This window comes from Sceloporus occidentalis, unplaced genomic scaffold (assembly GCF_023333645.1).
Source record: "Sceloporus occidentalis isolate IW3139 unplaced genomic scaffold, rSceOcc1.0.p SCAF_3, whole genome shotgun sequence".
Classification (NCBI taxonomy): Eukaryota; Metazoa; Chordata; class Lepidosauria; order Squamata; family Phrynosomatidae; genus Sceloporus; species Sceloporus occidentalis.
The window spans coordinates 351,582-372,798 of record NW_028316983.1 but is presented as its reverse complement, the minus strand read 5'-3'; the positions used below and the strand labels follow the sequence as shown (position 1 = coordinate 372,798).

Sequence of the window (21,217 nt, the reverse complement as noted above, 5' to 3'; positions counted from 1 at the left end):
GGGCAGAATGGGGTTGGGCTGGATGGCCCTTTTGGGAGTCTCTTCCAAATCTATGATTCTATGGTTCTAAGTGCAATGGCCACCTAAGGCAGTGAAGAAACAGTTCAACAAGGCAAGATTAATAATAACAGGAACAGTCTACTGATGGACAGACCAAGAATGCAAAATGACAGAACACCCCAGTGGTCGCCTTCAGTCCTCAGCTGAGACCGCTCAGATGCATGCATCAATGAACCACAACTCATTCTGGAGAGTAACACAGCTCTCTTGCAAGTAGCCTACAGACAGCCTCCAAATCTTTAACAACTAACCACTTACAACAAGATGTGCAACACAACTAGTAATACAGGGACAGGACCCTGCTGCAAATCCAGATGCCAAGTGACCCCATATCTACTCCGGGAACAACATTACAGGGGCCCATAACATCACCCATAACATCAGAGGTACATTCACTTGTTGTTTCTCCACATGATAAATGCCATCCTATGCCAGCAATGCCCTTTTGCACTCCACATTGAACAATCAGGACAGCCTCTTGCATAGAGGATAAATAGGCACAAATTGGATACCAGACATATTGGGGGGAAACCCAAAGCATCTACAGAACATTTCCACTTCCCTGGACACACAGCACACCATCCAAAGGTCACAGTACTTGAACCAAGAAATTACAAAGGAAGACTAGAAAGAGAAACAGCTGAACTGAATTATATTTATAAATTCCAATCTATTAGCAGTGATCTGAAACAGTGGCTTCATGGCACACTACATGCATTAATACATGAGTTCTTGCCCCTGCACATGTAATAAAGATTATCTTCTCAGAGCACATTTTGAACCAAGGAAACCGGAGCCATCCCTGTCCACTACCAAGGCCCCATTACTTGTATGCCAAGATGCAGCAACTCTCCCTGGCACCATGGAGACATGGCACAGGCCACATGGTGCCACCCTGCACCTGGCAAGGCCTGTCCCACATGTGGCCAAGATGTCTACTGTCCCTCTCCCCCCCCCCCCCCGCAATTCCACCCCCAGTGCCCAAAACCTCACTCTGTGGGAAGCGTGGGGGGTTGTCGTTGACATCCGTGATGACAATGGTGACGGTGGTGGACCCCGACAGGCCTCCCAGCTGCCCAGCCATGTCCGTCGCCCGAACCACCACCTCGTATCGGTCCTGAGTCTCCCGGTCCAGGTTGGCCACGGCGGTCCGGATCACCCCTGAAAGAAACCGGAGGGTAATGTGCACCCACATGTGGCTCCATAAGAAACAGCAGCAGCCCCCCCCCCCCCGAATTCTCCTCCCCTCCTGTGCCACTAACAATGCCATGTGTGTCCAAATCCAGCCATGGCCGCACACGCAGGACACGCATCATGCCATGATCAACCTACTACCAGTTAGGACAAGACAACAGGAAGTTTTCTCAAACAATTACCAGATAGACAGGGAGACTAAACTAAGTACCAAGGTAATGGGTGACCCTACATACTACAGTCAGCCCTTCAAGTCTGCACACTTGAAATCCGCTGAGGGGTTACCACCATTAGCCCTGGTGGCGCAGTGGTTAAATGCCTGTACTGCAGCCATTCACTCGAAACCACAAGGTTGCGAGTTCAAGACCAGCAAAAGGGCCCAAGCTCGACTCAGGCTTGCATCCTTCCAAGGTCGCTAAAATGAGTACCCAGACTGTTGGGGGCAAATTAGCTTACTTGCTAATTAGCTTACTTGCTGTTCACCGCTATGATCTTTGGAATAGCGGTATATAAATAAAAAAAACCAAACAAAAATTAAACCCTATGGGGCACATGCCCCATTCAAGCCTATGGGGCTTGAATATGCATGAGTTTTGGAACTTGTAAGGGCGTCCGGAACAGATCCCTGTGAGTTCCAAGGGGAGACTGTATATATCGTAGATGGGGTTACCCATTACACTGGTACTTAGTTTAGTCTCTCCATTCTATCTGACCAGACTCTGCCAGCAGATGCCCGGGGGGGGGTGTCTCTTTCTATAGGGACCAGTTTTGTTTCCAGGTGCGTGGTCCAGAGCACCCATCACCAGGAGGAGGGAAGACGGGGGGCATGAGGGGCACTCTTTGTCGGCAGAGGGGGGTCTCTCTGGAAACACCCACTTCGAGGCACAGAGGAGGGGGCTGGCAGCCAAGAGGTGCCTATCTTATTAGCAACTGAGGCATGGAGAAGCCAGTTGGGGGGCTGGCTGGCAAGGGGTAGGCACAGCAGTAAGACAATCCAGCCTCTACAGAAGTCACTGCCTTGCCCCCTCCCCATACTCACACATACACACTCCAGAGCAGCAAGCAAAGGAAGGTGGCACCCCCCACCCACCCACCCACCCACCCACACAGACCTGGGCAGGAGGAAGGAAGGCACAGCTGGGCTCGATCCCCCTCCTCCTCTGTTTCCTGACTGAGAGGAAGAGCAGCAGCTGCTTGTTAAGGCTCCAGAACAAAGTAAAGATCTCCCAGGTGAACTTTCGCCTAAGTCTCTATAAATAGCTGCCGCCTGAGAAGCTGGGAGAGTTGAAGGGGCACATGCGGGAGGGGGGGCAGCATGTCCTGCTTATGGGGGGAAGAGGCCAGAGGATTCTCAGGAGGCCCCACCGCTGGCCAGGACCAGAATCCCCCCAGCCCAGCTCTGGTTGACAGGTCACAGCCTGCAATGCCCTCTGCCCACTTCACTCTGTGGGGCTGTGGAAGATCTTTGCCCCATGCACACCATGTGCTGCCAAGTGAGGTTTGAGGTATGGAGACCCCTCCATAAGAGACCTCCTCCAGGAGCCCTCTTCATACCATTAACAGTCCTGCTCAGGTCTTGCAAAATCAGGGAAGCCCCCCTGCCCACCCCCTGCCCCCCATCTCACCCAGCAACCCCTTCTCCCCACCCCACCCCACCGGACACATTGCAGCCCAGAGGAGACACAATGGGTCCAAGAGGCCACAGATCCCCATTGAGGAGAGGAAATTGCTGCAAGTCTCCCTCTCCTCTTCAGGCTCCCTGAGGAGTGGGACCCCTGCCCTGCCAGAGAAGCAGCCCCCCCGGAACACCCACATGAGCAATATCAATCCTTTATCTTTCACACACATGAACTGATAGCCTGGTGTGCTTCTGAGCATGGAAATAGCATTCTTCTCTCAAGCAGCGTCCAGGGACACAGACACTGGGACAGATGGCACGCACCACTAATGCCCCTCTGCCCCCTTGGACCCCTCTTGGGACTGTTATAGCACTCCCTGCCAGTCATGGGCAAAGTGGGGGGGCAGCAGAGAGACCCCCCGGCTGCCCAACATAGCTGTTGGCTGTGAAGGGAGGGGGGTCTCCTGGCTGTGCCTCGGTTTCCCCATGGCTCTCCCTGCAGCCACCGGAAGGGCAAGGGCACCGTTAATTAGGGAGGTCGCAGCGTTTCCAAATGATCGGTCCTGTTGCCAGCAGTGTCCAGCTGTGACCAGAGAAACTCTGCCTGCCAGAGGGAGGGATGGAGGAGGCACAGGGTCCCTCACCCCAGAAATAACTGGCTGGGAGCACAGGGAAGGCAAGGTGATGAGGAGGAGAACACTGACCAGAGGGCAGGAGGTCCATCCAGGACCTCCCATGGTGGCCGTGGGTCACTCCTGCTGCCCCCCACTACTGCCAAGGGCCGTAACTCCACCCTATAGACCCTTTGCAGCACTGCCCAGCAAGCACCCCTTCTCTTACCCAGCAGTGGAAAAGGGAGAATTTCAATGGAGGCAACTTCTCCCCTTCCTTGCCCAGCTTCTCTACACCACAAGCAAACCCCTTCTCTCTCCGGTGTGATGGCCCACTCCTTGGCACTTGGCAGACCAGCAAGACCTGAGCTGCCCTTGCCAAAGCAGAGGCTGGATGGCCACCTGTCAATGGGGATGCTTTGACTGAGAGTTCTTGCATGGCAGAAGAATGGGGTTGGACTGGATGGCTCTTTTTGGGGTCTCTTTCAACTCTATGATTTTATGATTCTATGAAGATGGAGGAGCCCCCAGCAAAATCCCAGGGAGGCTCAATTGGCACGGGGGGGGATCTGGGGGGGGGGTCTTCCTGTCTTTTCTGACTCCCCCCCCCTTTTTTTTTTCTTTTTAGTAATGCCTGTCTTTCTGAACCCAAGGAATGATTCTGCCTTCCTCCTCTTGCTTACCTGGGCTTCTTTCATGCTCACAGGGAGGAGCTCCAGGGAAGGAAGGAAGGAAGGAAGGAAGGAAGGAAGGAATCACAGAATCATAAAACAATCGATTTGGAAGAGACCACAAAGGCCATCCAGCCTCTGCTTAAAGACCTCCGAAGAAGGAGACTCCACTACACTCCGAGGAAGGAGTGTGTTCCACTGTAGGACTGCCCTTACTGTCAGGAAGTTCCTCCTAATGTTGAACTGGTGGTTGCTTGCATCCATTGCTCCTTTGGGTCCTGTTCTCTGGAGCAGCAGAAAACAAGCTTGCTCCTCATCAATATGACACCCCTTCAAATATTTAAAGAGGGCTCTCATATCACCTCTTAACCTTCTTTTCTCCAGGCTAAACATCCCCAGCAGTTTCCTAAGTCTCTCCTCATACGACTTCATGGTTTGCAGACCCTTCACCATTTTAGTCGCCCTCCTTTGGACATGCTCCAGTTTCTCAATGTCCTTTCTGAATTGTGGTGCCCAGAACTGGACACAATATTCCAGGTGGGGCAGCAGGAAGGAAGGAAGGAAGGAAGGAAGGAAGGAAGGAAGGAAGGAAAGAGAATGCATCAGTCTCCTTCCTCTCTGCAATGCCCACAAGAGAAGGATGACTGGATCTGGCTAATAATACTCTCCAAGCACCAGAGACTACAACTCTGGGGATTACAACTTCATATCCCTGCTCAGCCATGGAAACCCACTGGGTGACCTTGGGCAAGACACACTTTCTCAGCCTCATAGGAAGGCAATGGTGGCAACCCCCTTCCTCCCCGCAGAAGAAACCTTGTCCAGAAAACCCTGTGAGAGGTTGCTCGAAGTGGGAAATGACTTGAAATCACCCAACAGAAGCAATTCCAAGCACTCCATGGATACCAGAAGAGGCAACTGGGCTTACTGGGGGGACCAGACCTGCATCAGTGGGTGTGGATTCTTTCAGAGGGAAGTGCCCTGCCTTTTGTGGGACCTTTGCAGCCAAGGGAGAAGCTGTAGCCACCAGAATTCTCCCCACTCTCCACACACCAACACCCACACATTGCCTTGCACACAATATCACATGCAGATAAAGCGCTCACACACACACACACACACACACACACACACACACACACACACACACACTGCAGCCTTTCCAAAAGAAGACCTCTTCCAGGTGCTGGACTGCCAGCCCAACTACTCTTAGCTAGCAGTGGGTGATAGGAGTTGCAGTACAATGCACTGATTCAGGGGGAGGACAGCCATTTACACTGCAAGAGCAGCTGCCAGTCAGAGCAGGCAGTGCTGGCCTCAGGGACGTAGCTAGGATTTTAGGAAGGGGGGGTTCAGACTAAGTGCCACCATTATAATAGGGCTTGAACGCGGTGACGCAGCAGCACACACCATTCATTTTTCTAATGGAAGGGGGGCCGGACCCCAAGAACCCCCCCGGCTACGTCCCTGCTGGCCTAGATGGGTCCCAGGGGTCTGACTTGGCATGAGGCAGCAGTCCATGTCCTAAAAACATTTGAGAAGCCCCCCAAAAGGTCCCAGGAAGCAGGACCCCCCCACACACACAAATACATCTTTCAGTACCCCCCCCCAGCTCTCCCCACCTGTTTGCTGACCCACAGCTAAGGAGGGAGGGCAGAGGAAGGGAAGGGGCACACCTAACAGATGGGGCCTGAGGACTTAGCAGGGGCAGGGCTGCCTAAGACAGCACAAAATGAAGCTAAATCCCAAATCCCTCTTGTCATTAAATATTAATTTCCACTTTACATCAGTAAATACCTCTGAATTTCTGCACAAGGCCAGGCGGGCAGGCAGGGCACGGAGGGGGCCCTGGAACCAGCAGCCTCCCTTTCCCCATTTCCACCAATGGGTCAGGAAGGGGCCCTGTCCACTCCGGCAGCGAGTGACCCCTCTGACCGGAGGCTGCGCTCCATCTTTGGGGGCTCTTTCGTCAGAGGCTGGATACAAGTGCTTGGACTGTGTTTTCTTGCATGGCAGAATGAAGCAGAAATGGGTGGCCTTTGGGGTCTTTCTATGGGTGGGTGGGCAGGCGTGGGAACCCATGCCATCCACTCTTCCTATGGGCCTGGAAACGCTGCCCACACGCTCCCTCTTCTCCCTCTCGGTCACTCATGACACCAACGCCACTCCAGACACTAGCCCATGTGAGAGGACAGCTGCCCAGCAACGGGGGGAGGCAGGCGTGAGAGAGGGAGGGAAATGCCCACTTGCCCACAAGTGTGTCCAGTCCACCTGGGCCTGCTTGAGTGTTCAAGACAGGAGAAAAGCAGGTCAAAGTCAAAAAGGAAAAGGAAACAGCCCTCCATTATCGTATATTAGGAAAAATGAATGTGCCAGATTTTATGGCTCCTTTTACAGCGTTAATGATGACAGTGGCTCTGCACGTTAAGTGGCTGGCATGGGCAATTAAGCCCTATGCTCCGGGCACAGGATGGACGCACACACCGGGCAGGGTGCCCGGCCAGGTGCATGATGGCAGGAGCGGGCGCACACACTCTCCTTGGCCCATGCCCCAATGCTGGCGGAAAAGAACGTGGAAAGGAAGAGGGGTCCCTGTTAAGTTATGGGGCACCTGGCAAGCCCCTCAGGGCCATACCTGTCTCTGTGGGGGAGCCCAGGAAAGTGGGTATCTGCAAAGAGGAGGGGAGATGCCACTATGGCTACCTCAGTCCCCTTGGAAAGGTAAGAAATTGGAACGTAGGAGAAGGAGGACCTGGCCAGGAGTAAGTGGCAGGCTGTTCCATGGGTCCCGGCTGAGCCCAGAGCCAGTCAAAAGGTGGCCATGGGCCAGTCTTTTGCCCCTGCCCCCCACCCCTTTTCTTTCCTCCCCCCTCATTATCACCTCTGCTCTTGCCAGCCTCCCTGGCATCGTCATCTGCTTGGGATTTATCACAGGCACATTTTACAGCGGGCTTTATTAGAAGTTATTAAAGGATGGAGCAGCTTCCACTGTTCGCTCATTAAATATTAATAGAGCATTTATAAAGCAATCCTTAATTTAAAGTGTTACTTTTAACCAAAGCCCCTGTGCTAAGAGCACTGCTTCTGGGGGTCCTACAGGCTGACGGACGGGCAGCGGGAAGGGGCCCCCCAGGTGCCACGGACCAGGCATGGGACCCAGGGGACTGCAAAGCAGCCCTGCCAGTCCTGGTCTGATGGACGCTGCAACACTGGGCTGAGCCACACCCAGGTGGCCTTCGAAGGCCAGGTATCCACCACCCTGGCACCCACACAGAGACACATGGGAGGGGCAGGCCAGCAAGGATGCACACACGTTGAGGGGGCTCCAGGTGGGCATGAGAGGAGAAGCCAAGGGCAGAGAGGTGGGGGGTGGTCTTCCACAAACCCCAGGGGAGCAGGAGTTGCAAGTGGAAGAGGAAAAGAAGGAAGGAAAGGAGGGAGGTAGGGCAGGCTCAGAGCAAAAACTATGCAAGCTGGGAGACACCTCATGCTGGGGCTGGATCCCCCCACAGATGCAAACTCCCTTGCCCCCCCCCCCCCCCAATGACCACCGTGCCACAGGTTTCACACTTGTGCATACTCACAACCGCCCTGCAAAGTGGGACTTGGGCAAATGGTCAGCCAGTGAGCTGCAGGGGCTTAAACCAGTTCCTGCTCTCAGTCCTGCAACACCCCCTGACTCTTGCCTGGCACTATTGGGGGGGGGGGGTTAGAGGGCCCCAAAACACACACAGGGGCAGATCTCAGGAGAACTGTGGGGTGGGTTTCCTCTCCTTGCCCAGCCAGTCCCAGCAGTTTGCTAGAAAGCAAGGCCAGAGGAAGGTTTGCAAGAACCCCCCACTGAGCGCCCCCCCCCCCGTAGTGCCTGCCATTGGCCCTCACCTGTCTTGCTGTCCACCGTGAAGTGCTGCTCTCCTTCCAGGACGCTGTAGACCACCCTGGCGCTGCTTCCGTAGGTGGGGTCGTCTTCATCGGATGCCATCACCTGCATCACGGAGGTCCCTGAGTTGGGGAGGGCAGAGGGGGGGCATGAGTGAATGAAGGAGCAGCAGACACCCCCCCAATCTCCCACCCCACCCCACCCACTCTCAAGTGCAGCTGCAGGCATCCAAGGTGGATGTCATGCTTCTGAGGGGTCCCTTCTTCCTGCTTCTGTTGAGCAAAATGGTACCTCTGAAAAGCATCTATTTAGGTCCCTTTCTGCTCAGCAGAAGCAGAAAGAGGGAACCCCAGAAGCATCACAGCAGATGGGGAGCACAAGCACCCAGGCCCTGGGGTGGGTTTGTGGGGTGCTGGGTATGGAGACCCCCCCCGGGACTCTCACGGTTGCCCACCCCCCACCTCCTGCACTGGCCCTCCCTCCCCAGTCGGACTCCCGAGTCCTCATGCGCCACACGTAGCAGGCCAGAAAGAGTGCAAATTGGATAAAAGTCCATCAAACAGCTGCAATTAAGTTATTGATTTTCCACGCTGCCTCATTAAACCGGGTGCTCCTCTCTGGCCGCCCCCTGATGGGTCTAATTTGACATCATGTTCAATTTGACAAAAGGGGGGCCCGGGACGTGGGGGGCAGGAGGGGTCTCTTGGGTGGTAGAGGGGGAACGCAGGTGGTGAGAAATGGGTGAGGGGTGGGGAGGAAGGCAAAGGGGCCCACTGCTCCCACCCACCCCCCCAGGTCCAGAGCCCCATCCTGGGGGATGGAGAGAGGGATGGGGGTCGCCTGGGACACGGACTGGCCAGCGAAGGCTCTCCTCTATCTGCTTCTCCCTCATGGACTCCCTGGGTGGAAACACTTTACTATTGAGCCCAATAAAATACAAATTGGGATGAATGGGAATGAGAAAACAGGCTACAAGAGAGATCAGACCAGGAACAGAATCCAAATAAGAACCGGGGGGGGGGGGGGGGAGATGGGAAAGTGAGGCGTGTTGCGAGTTCAAAAGGTGAAACAACCAAGAAGGCCTGCTCACAGTTGCTTCCAAAGCAGTCAGGTTTATGGGGGAGCGGGCATGGCCTCATGTGTGCCATGTCCCCCAATCACACACCCCTCCCATACAGCCCTTCACTGGGGAGGTCTAGTCCCCTCTTTTGCCAGAGGTCAGCCCTTGACCCCCTCTGGCATGCCTCAACCCATGCCCTGGGGATGGGAGGGACCTTCTGCTTCTGGCCAGCCAGGCCGCACCACAAGGCACACAGGGACTTGGCTGGCCAGCCTGGCCCTGACCGCCATCATGGCCAAAACATGCCGGTTCAGCAGAAAAAGCCCCCGGCTCAGGAATAGTGAAGAAAGAGGAAGGCAGGCGGAGGGGCTGCACTGGCCTGGGCTCAGCTGGGCTACTCTCAAAAGGTCCCCAAGGGCCAGTCCACTGGTGGCCAGGAGGAGGTAGACCTTGCCACACACATCTCCAGGGCTGTGGCTGTCGGGGCAAATGGGCAGAAAGACCGCGCCAATGGCTGCTCCAAAATCACAGATTCATAGAACTGGAAGAGCTAGAGACTTGGTGGGGATAGGAGCTAGCAACCTCTGACTCTCTATGTAGGAGAAGCCCAAATCCTTGGAGCTGGGCAAACAGGTTCAGCCACATGGAGTGTTTTGCAAAGGTATGATGGAAAAGAAAGCATGTGATTTCCTGCATGGCGGGGGGTTGGACTGGGTGGCCCTTGCGGTCTCTTCCAACTCTACGATTCTATGATTCTATGTGAGGTTGGGAATGTTGGGCTAACCTTCCCCAGCCCTGGAGAGACTCTTTTCAGAGAACGCTTGAGTTGGAAGATGGTGAGTTAAAAGGCTGAGAGTGTCGGACCAGACCTTGGGAGATCCAGATTCAAATCTTCACTTGGCCATGGCACTGGAGCCCAAAGCAGTGTCTGGAGTCTGGCTTCTGCCAGTCTCACAGGAGCCCCTCAGGCCTTGCAAAATGCATCCGCCTGGATCCCAGAGATCAGCCCAACACCAAGCCTTTTCTCGCTCTCTTGCTCTCTCCAGAGAAGGGCAGTCAGGAGGGATCTCTAAAGCAGTTCTGAGGAGAGCTAGAAGGTCACCCACCAGAAGATGCCCCCACTTGGTGCACAGGTGTGTGCATGGAGAGAGGCAGGTAAGGGGGTCAAGGGGTCCCAGCCACCTGCCTCTACCATGGGGCCCAGCCTCCCACCTTGGCCTAGGCAGAACCACAGTCCCACTCACCCACCCGATGGATGCATCATAGGCAGAATGTGGCCCATACTGTGGCTGTGGGAAGCCGACTTTGTTCCATGTGGGCTGATTTGCTGCCTCCAGAGACAGTTTAGCCATTTCACAGCAAAGGATTTGCTCCACACGAAGCTCCCCTCCTCTTCAGGCTCCGGTGGGCAGCCACAGACTCCCTCCTGGCCTCTGCCATTGCTCTTCAGGGGCCAATCAGTCTGTTCCCCTCCCGGGCATCTCACCCATCATCGATCACAGGACCAAGGGCACAAGAGGGGCACCCACAGACCCACCCACCTGCCCCTCATTGGAGCAACGGGGCACTGAAAGGGAAAGGAGGGCATCATCAACCCAAATAACTGCAGGGATGGAGGCCACCCCAAGGACCAAGCAGGCAAGCAAGGCCTGGTGCCCAAGATGGTGAGGAAAGGGCCTAGAGACGCATAAGGAAGGTTTGCCCTGGAGAGGAGCTCATTAATAATTGCTATCATAGCCAGCATCAAATCTCAACATGCACAAGATGAGGGAGCCGATCTGTGTCCTTCTCAGGAAGGAGGGACCAAAGCAACACAAAGAAAGGAGACATGAAATAAAAGTGAGGAATCAATTTCCTGCATGGTGGAATTACCAGCCACATGAGGAGCTGGGTACTCCTTCCCCAAAGGATCGTAACCCAAGCCTGGATGGATGCCCAGTCCTGGATTGATTGCCCAGGGTGGCAGAGGGGTTTTTTTGGTGGGTGAGGTGACCATTGACCTCTGCTTTCCCAGTGGGAGCCTCTCCAGAGCAGGCTGTGAAGAAAGCTTCTCTTAGACAAACCCCTCCAAGAACCACAGCTGCCCATGTCAGAGTGGGCAACACTGAGCGGGATTGAAAAGGAGTCTTCACAGGCAGCTTCCTGTCTTCTTGGGCATAAAGTCGTAGAGTCGGAAGAGACTCCCCCAAAGGCCATCCAGGCCAACCCCCTTCTGCCATGCAGGAGGATACCCTCAAAGCCAGGTGGCCACCAGCCTGTTTAAAAACAGGCTCCAGAGAAGGCCACTCTGCCATCCTCAGAGCCATGAGGACTGGAAGCTGTTTATTGCCAGAGGAAGGACCGCACATGAGGGCTTGGAGGACGCATGTTTTCCCTGCAGGGCTTCCCAGGCTCAGAACGCACACTCCTAAAGGGGCCTTTTGGGGGCTGACAACTGGGGACCAAAAAATGGTCCTGGGCTGCATGTAGCGCCAGGCTGCCCTTTGTCCCCCCAATTCAGATGGACAGGTGCTCAGAGGATGCCAGCTTCCCTGTTTTGTAGGTCACAAAACCTGCACTTTGGACTATCCTTTAACTGACCTTGCAACCAAGTACAGCATTTTTTAAAAATGCCCTTCCAGCTCCAGAGAGCCCACTTTTTCTGCCCCAGCTCAACTTGCCAGCCTCTTCCCACAAGAAACACCTTCAGAAACAACTGAAACCAGGAGGAAGGGGCCATGGAGACCCCGGGAGCTCTCCCGACTGTCCACCAAGACTCCAGAAGAAGCAGGGGGACCCTAAAACTCCAAGCTCTGGCCACCTGCCAGGAAAGCCAGGCAAATGGGTTCTGGGGAAGGCCAGAGGAGACAGAGAGTGCCCAAGGAGGAGGGTCCTGAGAGGAGTGGCCAGCCTCCAACAGTCCCCCCAAGCCCCCTCCCCTGGCGGCGCTGCCTCAGCTGAGCCTCCTTCCTGCTCCCATGGGCCCACAGAGGGCAAGGGAGCAAAGGAAGGGGGGCAGGAGGAGGCTGCCGGACCCCCCTCACGCACCCCCACCCCATCCCCACCAAGGCAGCGGGCACCGGGGGGCAAGGCTGCTGCCCGGCTGAAATTGCTTTACACGGCTTTACATGGTTTTATTGACTGTACCCTGCCATGGGAGCTTCAGGTATAAATATTGTAATAAACAAGACATGAATAATAAATAGGCCGTCAGCCATGAGACGGAGAAGGAGGAGGAGGCCGCCTGCCCCACTGCGCCCGTCAAAAGAGGGTCTCCCCAGGGACCAGGGAGCACCCAGGAAAGTGAGCATAATGGGGAGCTGAGATGGGGGGGCTGCCTGGGTGGTGGGGTGGGGGCTATGGAGTGGGGTGCATGGCCTGTCCCCCTGCATCCTGAAACTCTGGGGAGCAGCCAGGCTGCCAGGAAAGCCAGTCTGCCTGCCCCATAGCAGTCTTGCTGGGCGAGTGTGGCATCCAATTCCAAGGAGCCACAAGGACCCTGGGCACAGCCCCCCGCCCAGTGCCACCAGTTACAGAGCCAGCCCGACCCCCGGTACAGCAAAGTCGGGCAAGAGGGCAAACCAGCCCCCTTGCTTCCCCCTTTGCCCGCCCCGCAGGGAGCTTAACCAATTCCCTCTGCAGTAATCATCCGTGGCTGCTGGAGCGGAGTCCTCTTGACCCCAGGGCTGCCAAATCGCCTCTCTAATCTGGATTGATGAGACCGGCTGATGATGGGGGGGCTGCCTTGGCCCAACTGGGGGAGGGGGTGCAGGGAAGGATTGCTGGGGATGAATCAGTACCATGCCAGCCAAGCCAAGCCAAGTCAAGCCAAGGGGGGCCATCAGTAGTCCAAGGGCAGGTGGCCAGCAGACAGGTGAGGGCATTTGTAAGCATGGGGAAGGAAAGAAGCCCTGAGCCAGGAAGGGAGTGGCAGGAAGGCGCACTGTGGGGTCACCCTGGGAGGCAACAACTGGGCGCCAGGTGCTGAGGAGGGGGCCCAACAATGCCAATGGGGTCCCATTCCCCCCCCCTTTCTAACACATACTCTGCCGCAGATGGCTTCATCCCTCCTTCCCTCCCTCCCAAGCAAATGGAGGGGCATTGCCCAGGGGTTTGGGGGGGCAGCAGAAACCCCGCAGGGGAGGGGAGAGGGATGTTCCCAAGCAGCCCCAGGTGAAGGGGCGGAGCTGCGGGTGGGGGGGGGGGGTCATGCCCACCTCAGCCCCCAGGTGTGCAGCGCCCTCTCACTCCTGACCCCAGAGGCAACCATCCTGTGGACAGTGGGGCTGGAGGCCCCCAGGTGGGGCAGAGCTCCCTCTGAGCCCCCAGATGTTGAGCATGGTGTGCCATGTATGTTTGTGTGTAGCTGCAGGTGGAGGGAAGGCTGCAACTCAAGAGCAACACAAGGACAAGCAGGATGGGGGGGCGGGATCGTGACTCCACCAACCCAGGACCCCCAAGGACTAGACCCTGAGGGAAGACACCGGGTGCCAAAGGGGGGAGCATAGACTGTGCACATTCCAATCACGTCCTGGCAGCAGGTGCCAGACTCTCCCTCCCCTAATTCCCTCTTCTGGGGGTCTGACCTCTGCATCCCCAGGATCTCCCCTTCCCAAACAATGCATGAAGCTGGGGGGGGGGCTCCAAAAGGCGGCCTCTTGCAATCTGGGGACAGGCTTATGAGTTCCCCCTCTTTGGCACACGTCTTCTGCCAGGCATCTGGGTGGGCAGGAATGGCCCTCCCCCCACCAATTTGGCCGCCAAGGCACGTCCTGCCCCCCCCCCCCGCCTGCCTGCCCTCGGCTTCTCTTTTAACTCTGGAGCCTTTTAATTTGCAGGACTGGCCTCCTTCCCTGCAGGGAGAGCGCTGCCTCTTGCCTGCCTCTGATCTCCAATTTGGCAACGACAACGAAGACGACGACGCTGCCTTTGATATCCTGCCTTGTTCCACCACCCCCCCCCCACATTCCCCCCAATAATTGTCAACCCCTCAAAGCATCGAAGCTGCTGCGTGCACTGGAGAAGAGAACATGGCACCGATCTCACCCGCCGAAGCTCCGATGCCCAGCCTCCTTGCAATGCCCAGAGGCCAAGGGCACAACATGGGACCATCAGACGGGGGTTAATTTCTTCCACAAGGTCAAGGGCTAAGTCCCACCCAGGGGCCTGGCATGTGCCCATTTGCTTTGGCAATTCAGCCACCCAAAGGGATGCTGTGAAGGAATGGCACTCTGCACGTACTCAAGAGGCAGCCTCTTTTTTTTTTTTGCATCATCTGAAAACAGGTTCTGGGGACCTTTGCTCAGCCATGGACCCCAGTGTGGACCCAGCCCTCACCATGGGTCTAGCAGGCACCACTCCTGCCAAGAAGGCAAGGAAACCCCCCACCCCCTCTTGGCAGCCAGAGAGGGCAAGGAGGTATGGAAGGGGCTTTTGGTGGGGGCCAAGGAAGAGGAGACTCCTCATCCCAAAGCGAGCCCCAGGAGTCAAGATTTGGTGGAGAAACTGGAGCAATTGGGAGCTGGGCAGGGAACGGGACCTGGAAAATGGGGGGGGGGGGCTGTAAGACTGCCCCACCACACCTGAAGCCCAGTCCCAGCCCCAAGCCCCCTGCTTTGCTTCACCCCAGTAGGGAGACAGGCTCAGCCTCGCAGGGGGTTCCTTCCCCTGCAGAGGCCTCACAGCCCCCTTTTCAGGGGGAGATGGGGGAACCCCTTGGGACCCCTCAGTTGTGGCCCCCTTCCAACTTTTCCATCGGGTTTTCTATGGCCGGACAAGGAATTTGAACCCTGGTCTCCAGAGTCACAGTCTTAATGACTTATTTAAACAGGAGGGGCGGAGGACTTCACGTTTCCTTCCAGGCCACTTCACTGCAAGGCTCTGGGCCACTGCGTCTGCCAGCCAAAGGGCCAAGGGAACGGCAGGAAAGCAATTAGCCGGCCTGGGTTTGGCCATGTGCAAATCAGCCACGGGCAGCTGCCTCAGAAATGGCCAAAGGAACACTTAACCTCCTCCAAGGAAGTGGGGGGGGGGGCAGAGTCCTTGGAAGGGCAGAGATGGGGGGGCCTCCTCTCAGCCCCCCTCAGAGGAAAGGAAGAGTTCAAGGGCTTAGCAAGGAGGATGGGGGGTTGGCCTGGGCTCCAAGGGCCCCTTCTCTGCTCTCCCATGGACTCTCCCTCGTGTCCAGCTTGGTCCAGCGGCATAGGGCACCCTCCTTTGTCCAGAGTGCCCAGGCTGAAGGGGCACTTCCTGTGCCAATCCTTGCAGAAAGAGGCACACACCTATTCACCTTCTGGGCAGGCAAGGGCTGCCACTGCCACAGCCACCCCACATCCCAATCCCAGTCCTTTGGAGACCTGGCTAAGGCAGCTCTTGGCCTCAGTGGGGCTGGGCTGGACGCAGGCTGTCCCTCTGTTCCCTTTGGGCACGTGTGCCATGGAAGTGGACCTTTCCTTCCAGGAGGAGCACACAAAGCGTGGTGCACTCCAAGGCAACTTTTGCAGCCCCTCACCCTCCAGGCTACCTGAAGTCCCCTTTGCCCCAACCTCTTTTCCTTGCTTTGGGGACAAGTCTGTGCAGCCCCTTGGCCTAACAGCAGCCAACCAGTTTCTCACAAGGAGCCCCGAGGAGCACACTGCGCACATACTCTCCCTGCTAGGGCTAGTATCCACTGAGATCTTTGATGTCCATGAATTCGACTACACCCCTTTAAAACTGGTAGCCATCAACGCACCTTGTGGCAGTGAGTTTCACAGTTTAACCATGTGCTCTGCCTGTAAAGGGAAGTCGTCTTTCCTTTTCTTTGAATCTCCCAACGTTTAGCCCCAGCCAATGGCCCCACCAGACTCAGACATTATGGGTCAGGGAGAAAAGTCTTCCCCGCTCCAGTTTCTTTGCAACACGCATGATCTTCCACCCCTCTTAAGCTGAAAAGTCATCTTGGAAGGGATGCGCTAAAAATAATGGGTTACTTGTAAACTGATTCTTTTCCAAGAACAAAAGCAGAATGGCATGGCATTGCAAATGTCGAGTAAGGAGGGGGGACTTCCTTTTGCAACACAACAGCAACCACTTGCTTTACTCACAGGCTGTGCCAGGCATGGGCATGGCAGGGGAGGCGCAAGGAGGACAAGGAGGGCAGAGGGGCCAGATCAGAAAGACCGAGGCTGGAGAGGGAAGAAAGGGAGCAGGAGATTAACTGGACATCCGTGGTCTGTGCCACTTGCAGAGCATGACACCCTGCAGAGACTCTACCAGGACAGACAGCCAAAGCCAGAAAGAGGCGGCAAACAGCTTCTTACCAGGGCAAAAAAAAAAATGCAGATTTGCAAACCTGCAGCAGAGGGATGATGTGAAAAAGAACCGCTCGGTGAGGGCAGCATTCAAAGTTTTGCTATTGCGAAAGAGGTGGGAGATGGCAGGTCTGCCAAGATACTTTGCGGGAATGCTGTTAATGGGAAACAATTACAGTGACTACCTTGACGCATTTTATTCTGGCCCTAACTCTGCCATCTGCATGCAGACTCAGCCAGATGCTCACCAACTGCAACTTCCTCTGCTACCTGTGCAGATGCCCAGGAAACATTGCATCAGACCCCAGTGGTCCGCACTTCACTTCCTGTCCCTGGAGAGGACTCATCTCTGAGCCCCCGGGGTCTGCAAGCCTGAATACCCATGGATGAAGAAGGAAACCCCAGAGCCGCCTCAGTCGGGAGAATGACTGAGTCCCTCCTGCCACTTGCAGAACCCACTTAAAACAAGGCCAGCCAGCCAGCCAATGCCACTCTCCAGGATGGGGAATTCTGTGCCAGGATGGGGAATTCTGGTGGATCCAGAGGCCCAGGGACCCATGGTGTGGCCTGTCTCATCCAAAATGCTGTTTTTGTGTCCCCCCCCCACCCCAGAACCAGACATTGCTGGAAGTTTGCTTCCGGTTTGAAAACCCACACTGGTATCTGTAAAGGAAAAAGCTGTTTCCTATGCTGAAAACGATGCAGTTAGGGATATTCCATGCAAAATTTGCACATGATTGATTTGCACTGAAATACATATACATTCCAAAAAGCAAAGCTTTAGATTGCCATTTTATATAAAGGACACCATTTTACTCTGCCATTGTATCCAAAGGGACTTGAGCATCCACATATTTTGGTATCTGCAGGGGGTCCTGGAACCAAATCCCGGCTGATACTGAGGCGCCACTGTATAAATAAAGGAATACAAGAGAAGCAGATTTCAGCTGTTCCTCACTATGCCTGCTTCGTAAATGGCTTCATAAGGGAAGGAGGGAGGGGCTCATCCTATACAGCTGGTGGTTCTCAACCTTCCTAATGCTGCAACCTTTTAATACAGTTCCTCATTTTGGGGGTGACCCCCAACCAGTGTCTCGGTTCCTGTGAAAGGATCGTTCAACCCCCAAAGGAGTTGCGACCCACAGGTTGAGAACCGCTCTTATAGAGCGTCATGAATGACCCCAGAGGGATGGAGAAACAGAGAAAGGGAACTGGGGGGGGGGGGGGCATTAAGAGAGAAGGCTGAAGTGACCTGAAGAATGTGAGGGAGGATGGACAGATGGAGGCCAACCAGACAGAGAGAAAGCGAGAGGAGCGCTGAGACTGGGGAGGAAGAGGAGCAGGATGGAGGGATGGAGAGAGTGGCAGAGAAAGAGAGGATGAGTCCGCTTTGTGAACAAAATAAAAGGAGACAGACAAAGAAAGGCTCAGGAGAAACAGGTGGGAGGAGGAGAGACAAAGATACCAAGGAGCCAGACAGTTTCTTTAAAAGGCTGTGATTAACACAGCAATTAATCTAATAAGTATGACACTGAATTAAAAAAATCCCCCCATCAGCATTAAAAGGCAGGTGCGGCGGTGGTTAACTTTGCCAACTGGAGCACAGCAGCTCCCTTTCAGGGGGTTGCCTGAAACCTGGCAGGTGACCAGCAAGAGGAGGCTCTCCCCACCAGGTAGGATCTGGGTGGAAGGCAGGGAGGGGAGACCCCCCCACAGAGCCCCACGGAGAGCATCATGTGCACTGGTACAGTAGCCCCCACAGCAAAGGGGGCAGCCCAAATGGGCCTGGGGAGGACAAAGAGCGGCCCTCTGGACAGGCCAAGATGGGACGGAGCGGCTGCCAGAGGTCTTGGGGGCTCCCCAGGCATCTGTCTGGACAGCAGGAGGGCCTCCCATTGCACCCAGTCCAGAGAAGGAGAGGAGACTGGGAAGGCTGGCCAGGCCTGAGCCATTCTGGTGGGGGAACTCAGCTCCTGCTTTGCTTGGCCGGGCCATGTGGGGGACATAAGGCAGCCTTAGGGGTCTTTGGGGGGACAAACCAGGCTCCTGATGCAGGAGGCACTCACCGATGGGGGAGAGCTCAGCCACGCTCCCGATGTAGGGCCCCCCCAGAAAGCGGGGCTCGCTGTCGTTGATGTCCTGCACCTTGATGACAAACTCCGACTCAGGCTCCAGCAGGCGGTCAGTCTGGCGGTCCCTCGCCTGGGCACGCAGTGTGTAGAACGTCTTCTGCTCCCGGTCCAGGCGCTCCGTGGCATGGATGTCGCCAGTCAGTTCATCAATCAGGAAGATGGTGCCGGCGCCCTCCCCAGAGATGGTGTACTTGATGGAGCCGTCGCCCTCGTCCGAATCCGAATGGATCTGGGGGGCAGAGGTCAGGGAGGGAAGGTTGAGGAACCAGGCAGGGGTCCATCTCCTCAAGGCCCCTTCGACCCCAATTCTACATGCATAATCCCACCAAGATGGATGCAGCACCACCACCATCCCTTGCACCCCTGGGCAGCAGCATCACATGCAAAAAGAGGGTGTCCTTTATTATGGGAAACAGATTGTTTTCTTTAGGAGGAGAAGTGTGTGGAAGCCCTCCCCATTTAACTGGGCACCATGGAACTGGAGATGGGATGGGCAGCCGGCTTTGGGACCAAGAGGTCACTTCAAATCCTAGAGCTGGAAGGAGCCCTAAAGGCAATCAAGGAAACAAGGACTGCCATCACAAGCAAGGAATTTCAGGACTTCGGCTCGGATCCGCACTTTCTCACTGGCTGCCCCCCATTTCTGGAAACTTCTTCCTGCGCGGTTCACATCATCATCTCTCTGACCAGCTTTAAAGCTGAGTTGAAGACAATAATAATAATAATAATAATAATAATAATAATAATAATAATGGCCATCCATTCCAACCCCCTTCTGCCTTGCAGGAATGACCTTGTTGGACAGGAGGAAGGAGGGGAGATGCAGAGAGGCAAGGGGGCACAATGCGAATCCTGTCTGAAAGGCATTCATTTCCCCTCCTGTGGCTCCGGGACCCTCTAGAAGCCACAGATCTCGGTTCAGGTTTTCTAAAAACAAATAAATAAAAGGGCACATGTCTAGTCCTCATTGTCCCAATGCTCAGCTTGGAGGCTTGAGGACAACACCTTTTAGATGGTGGGGAGGGGTCCTCATCTCTGTGACCCCCCCTTCAATATTGCGCATGCCCCCAATATTTCTAAAGACATGGGGGGGCAGTGTGTGTGAGAGTGTGTGTGTCTAGCTCACTGAACCTCCCCCTCCCCAAAAAACAAAAAGCATGCATGGCATGTAATGCCAGCTCAGAGGGCAGAGGCTACTTTAATAGTGGACACATGAAACCCACTGGGTGACCTGGGGAAAACCACACTCTCTCAGCCTCAGGAGAATGCAATGGCAAACCTCTTTGGAACAAATCTTGCCAGGAAAAAAACCCATGATAGGTTTGCCACCTTAGGATTGTGTTAAGTCAGAAACAACAAGAAGGCACACAACAACAACAAAGTGGCCCTCTGGAAGTGTTTTGTAGCCCAGGAGCCAGGAGGCGGCAAGCACTGGCCCAGAAGAGAGGTGTAAAATGAAGGCACTGTGCCCCCAATGGAAAGGGGGCTGAAGGAAAATTCCACTGGGGCAGAATTCCTATTTGGGGGTGCAGCACCCCTACTTCACCCGAGGGGTGAGGGGTGCCCAGTGGGCAGAGGACCCAGAGCCACGCCAGATTCTGACCCTGGCTGCATCCGCTCCTGGTGCCTTGCCCTTCCGGCCTCCAAGGAGACCACCATGGACCTTTGGGGTCCAAAGCCAACCCCCTTCCAGGCCCTCCTGGCTCCAGAGCCATGGCAGGTAGGAGCAACACCTGCTCTTTGCTACCTTTTCCCCTGGATCCCCCACTGTGACCCACACCCAAAGGGGGCTCCTCCTGCGCGGTGCCTTGTGCAGCCCCCATCCCCAGCCATTGCAGACGCCACCCACTCAGTGAGTCCTCTGAGGCAAGACTTGGCCTCAGTACTAGACCGGCCACTCCTTGTACTGGAACCTATAAGCTGGGGCCACAGCCTTGTCCATGGGGGAGCCGAGGGTCTGCCTCCGCAGCCTGAAATCCCCCAACCTGGAGGTCTGCAATGGACTTTGCGTTGGCCCTGAGCCTAGAAGGGGCCGGGAGCAAGGACCAAGCAAGCAAGCGCAGCCAACAGGCACGGAAGCAGAAAAGCCGCGGTGGGCCAGACCCCGGAGCGTGGCCCCCTGCCACATTCTTCAACCCCTTCCACCTCCCCTCCCCCTGCCCCCAATTCAAGCCAAGGAGCGAAGGGGCCGAAGGCCCCCCCCCCCCCCGCAAGTGCCTGGAATCTGGGCCAGATGTCCGGAGATAATTTTATGGGTGGCATTAAACTGAGTTATGAGGTTTTTACAATCCAGCCACTTATGAGAAATCTATTAACAGTAACTGGACGGGCAGAATTCAGCTCGGTGGCGAAGCGGGGTGGGCATTAATTGGGTCCATCCATAATGGGGCTCCCCTCCCCTCTCGCTCGGGCGCCTGCGCCGACTCGCCTCCGGATTTTGCTGAGGATCAGCAAGTTGCCAAAAAGGCCAGCCGCCCATTAATCGGCTAATGAAATATGAAAATGTTTATGGCCCACTCAATCTTCCCAACTGCAGCTCCATAATCCCCCCCCCACGAGATGCACGCCCCCCAGGCTCCCCTCTGGGATTTATGCCCCTCTGCCACTTTTTAAGGGCCCTCATTAGATTTGTCTTGTTAGAGGCAGTTTATATTTTTATTTACCTCAAAGGGGTGGGGGGGGAACCCTGTGGGTGGGATGCCCCCTCCCCTTCAGCTGGC

The 21,217-nt window shown here is 55.6% G+C and overlaps 1 protein-coding gene across 1 annotated transcript in view; it reads right to left on the bottom strand.

The window, feature by feature from the left end:
* CDH22 (cadherin 22) overlaps nucleotides 1-21,217 on the bottom strand; it is a 71,725-nt gene that overhangs the window by 36,789 nt on the left and 13,719 nt on the right. Inside the window, exons 2-4 of the mRNA XM_089513373.1 lie at nucleotides 18,432-18,726; nucleotides 8,037-8,156; nucleotides 1,054-1,221 (exon numbers count right to left, since the gene is read on the bottom strand). Of these exons, the coding sequence (XP_089369499.1) occupies nucleotides 1,054-1,221; nucleotides 8,037-8,156; nucleotides 18,432-18,726 (583 nt within the window). The remainder of the gene's footprint in view (nucleotides 1-1,053; nucleotides 1,222-8,036; nucleotides 8,157-18,431; nucleotides 18,727-21,217) is intronic.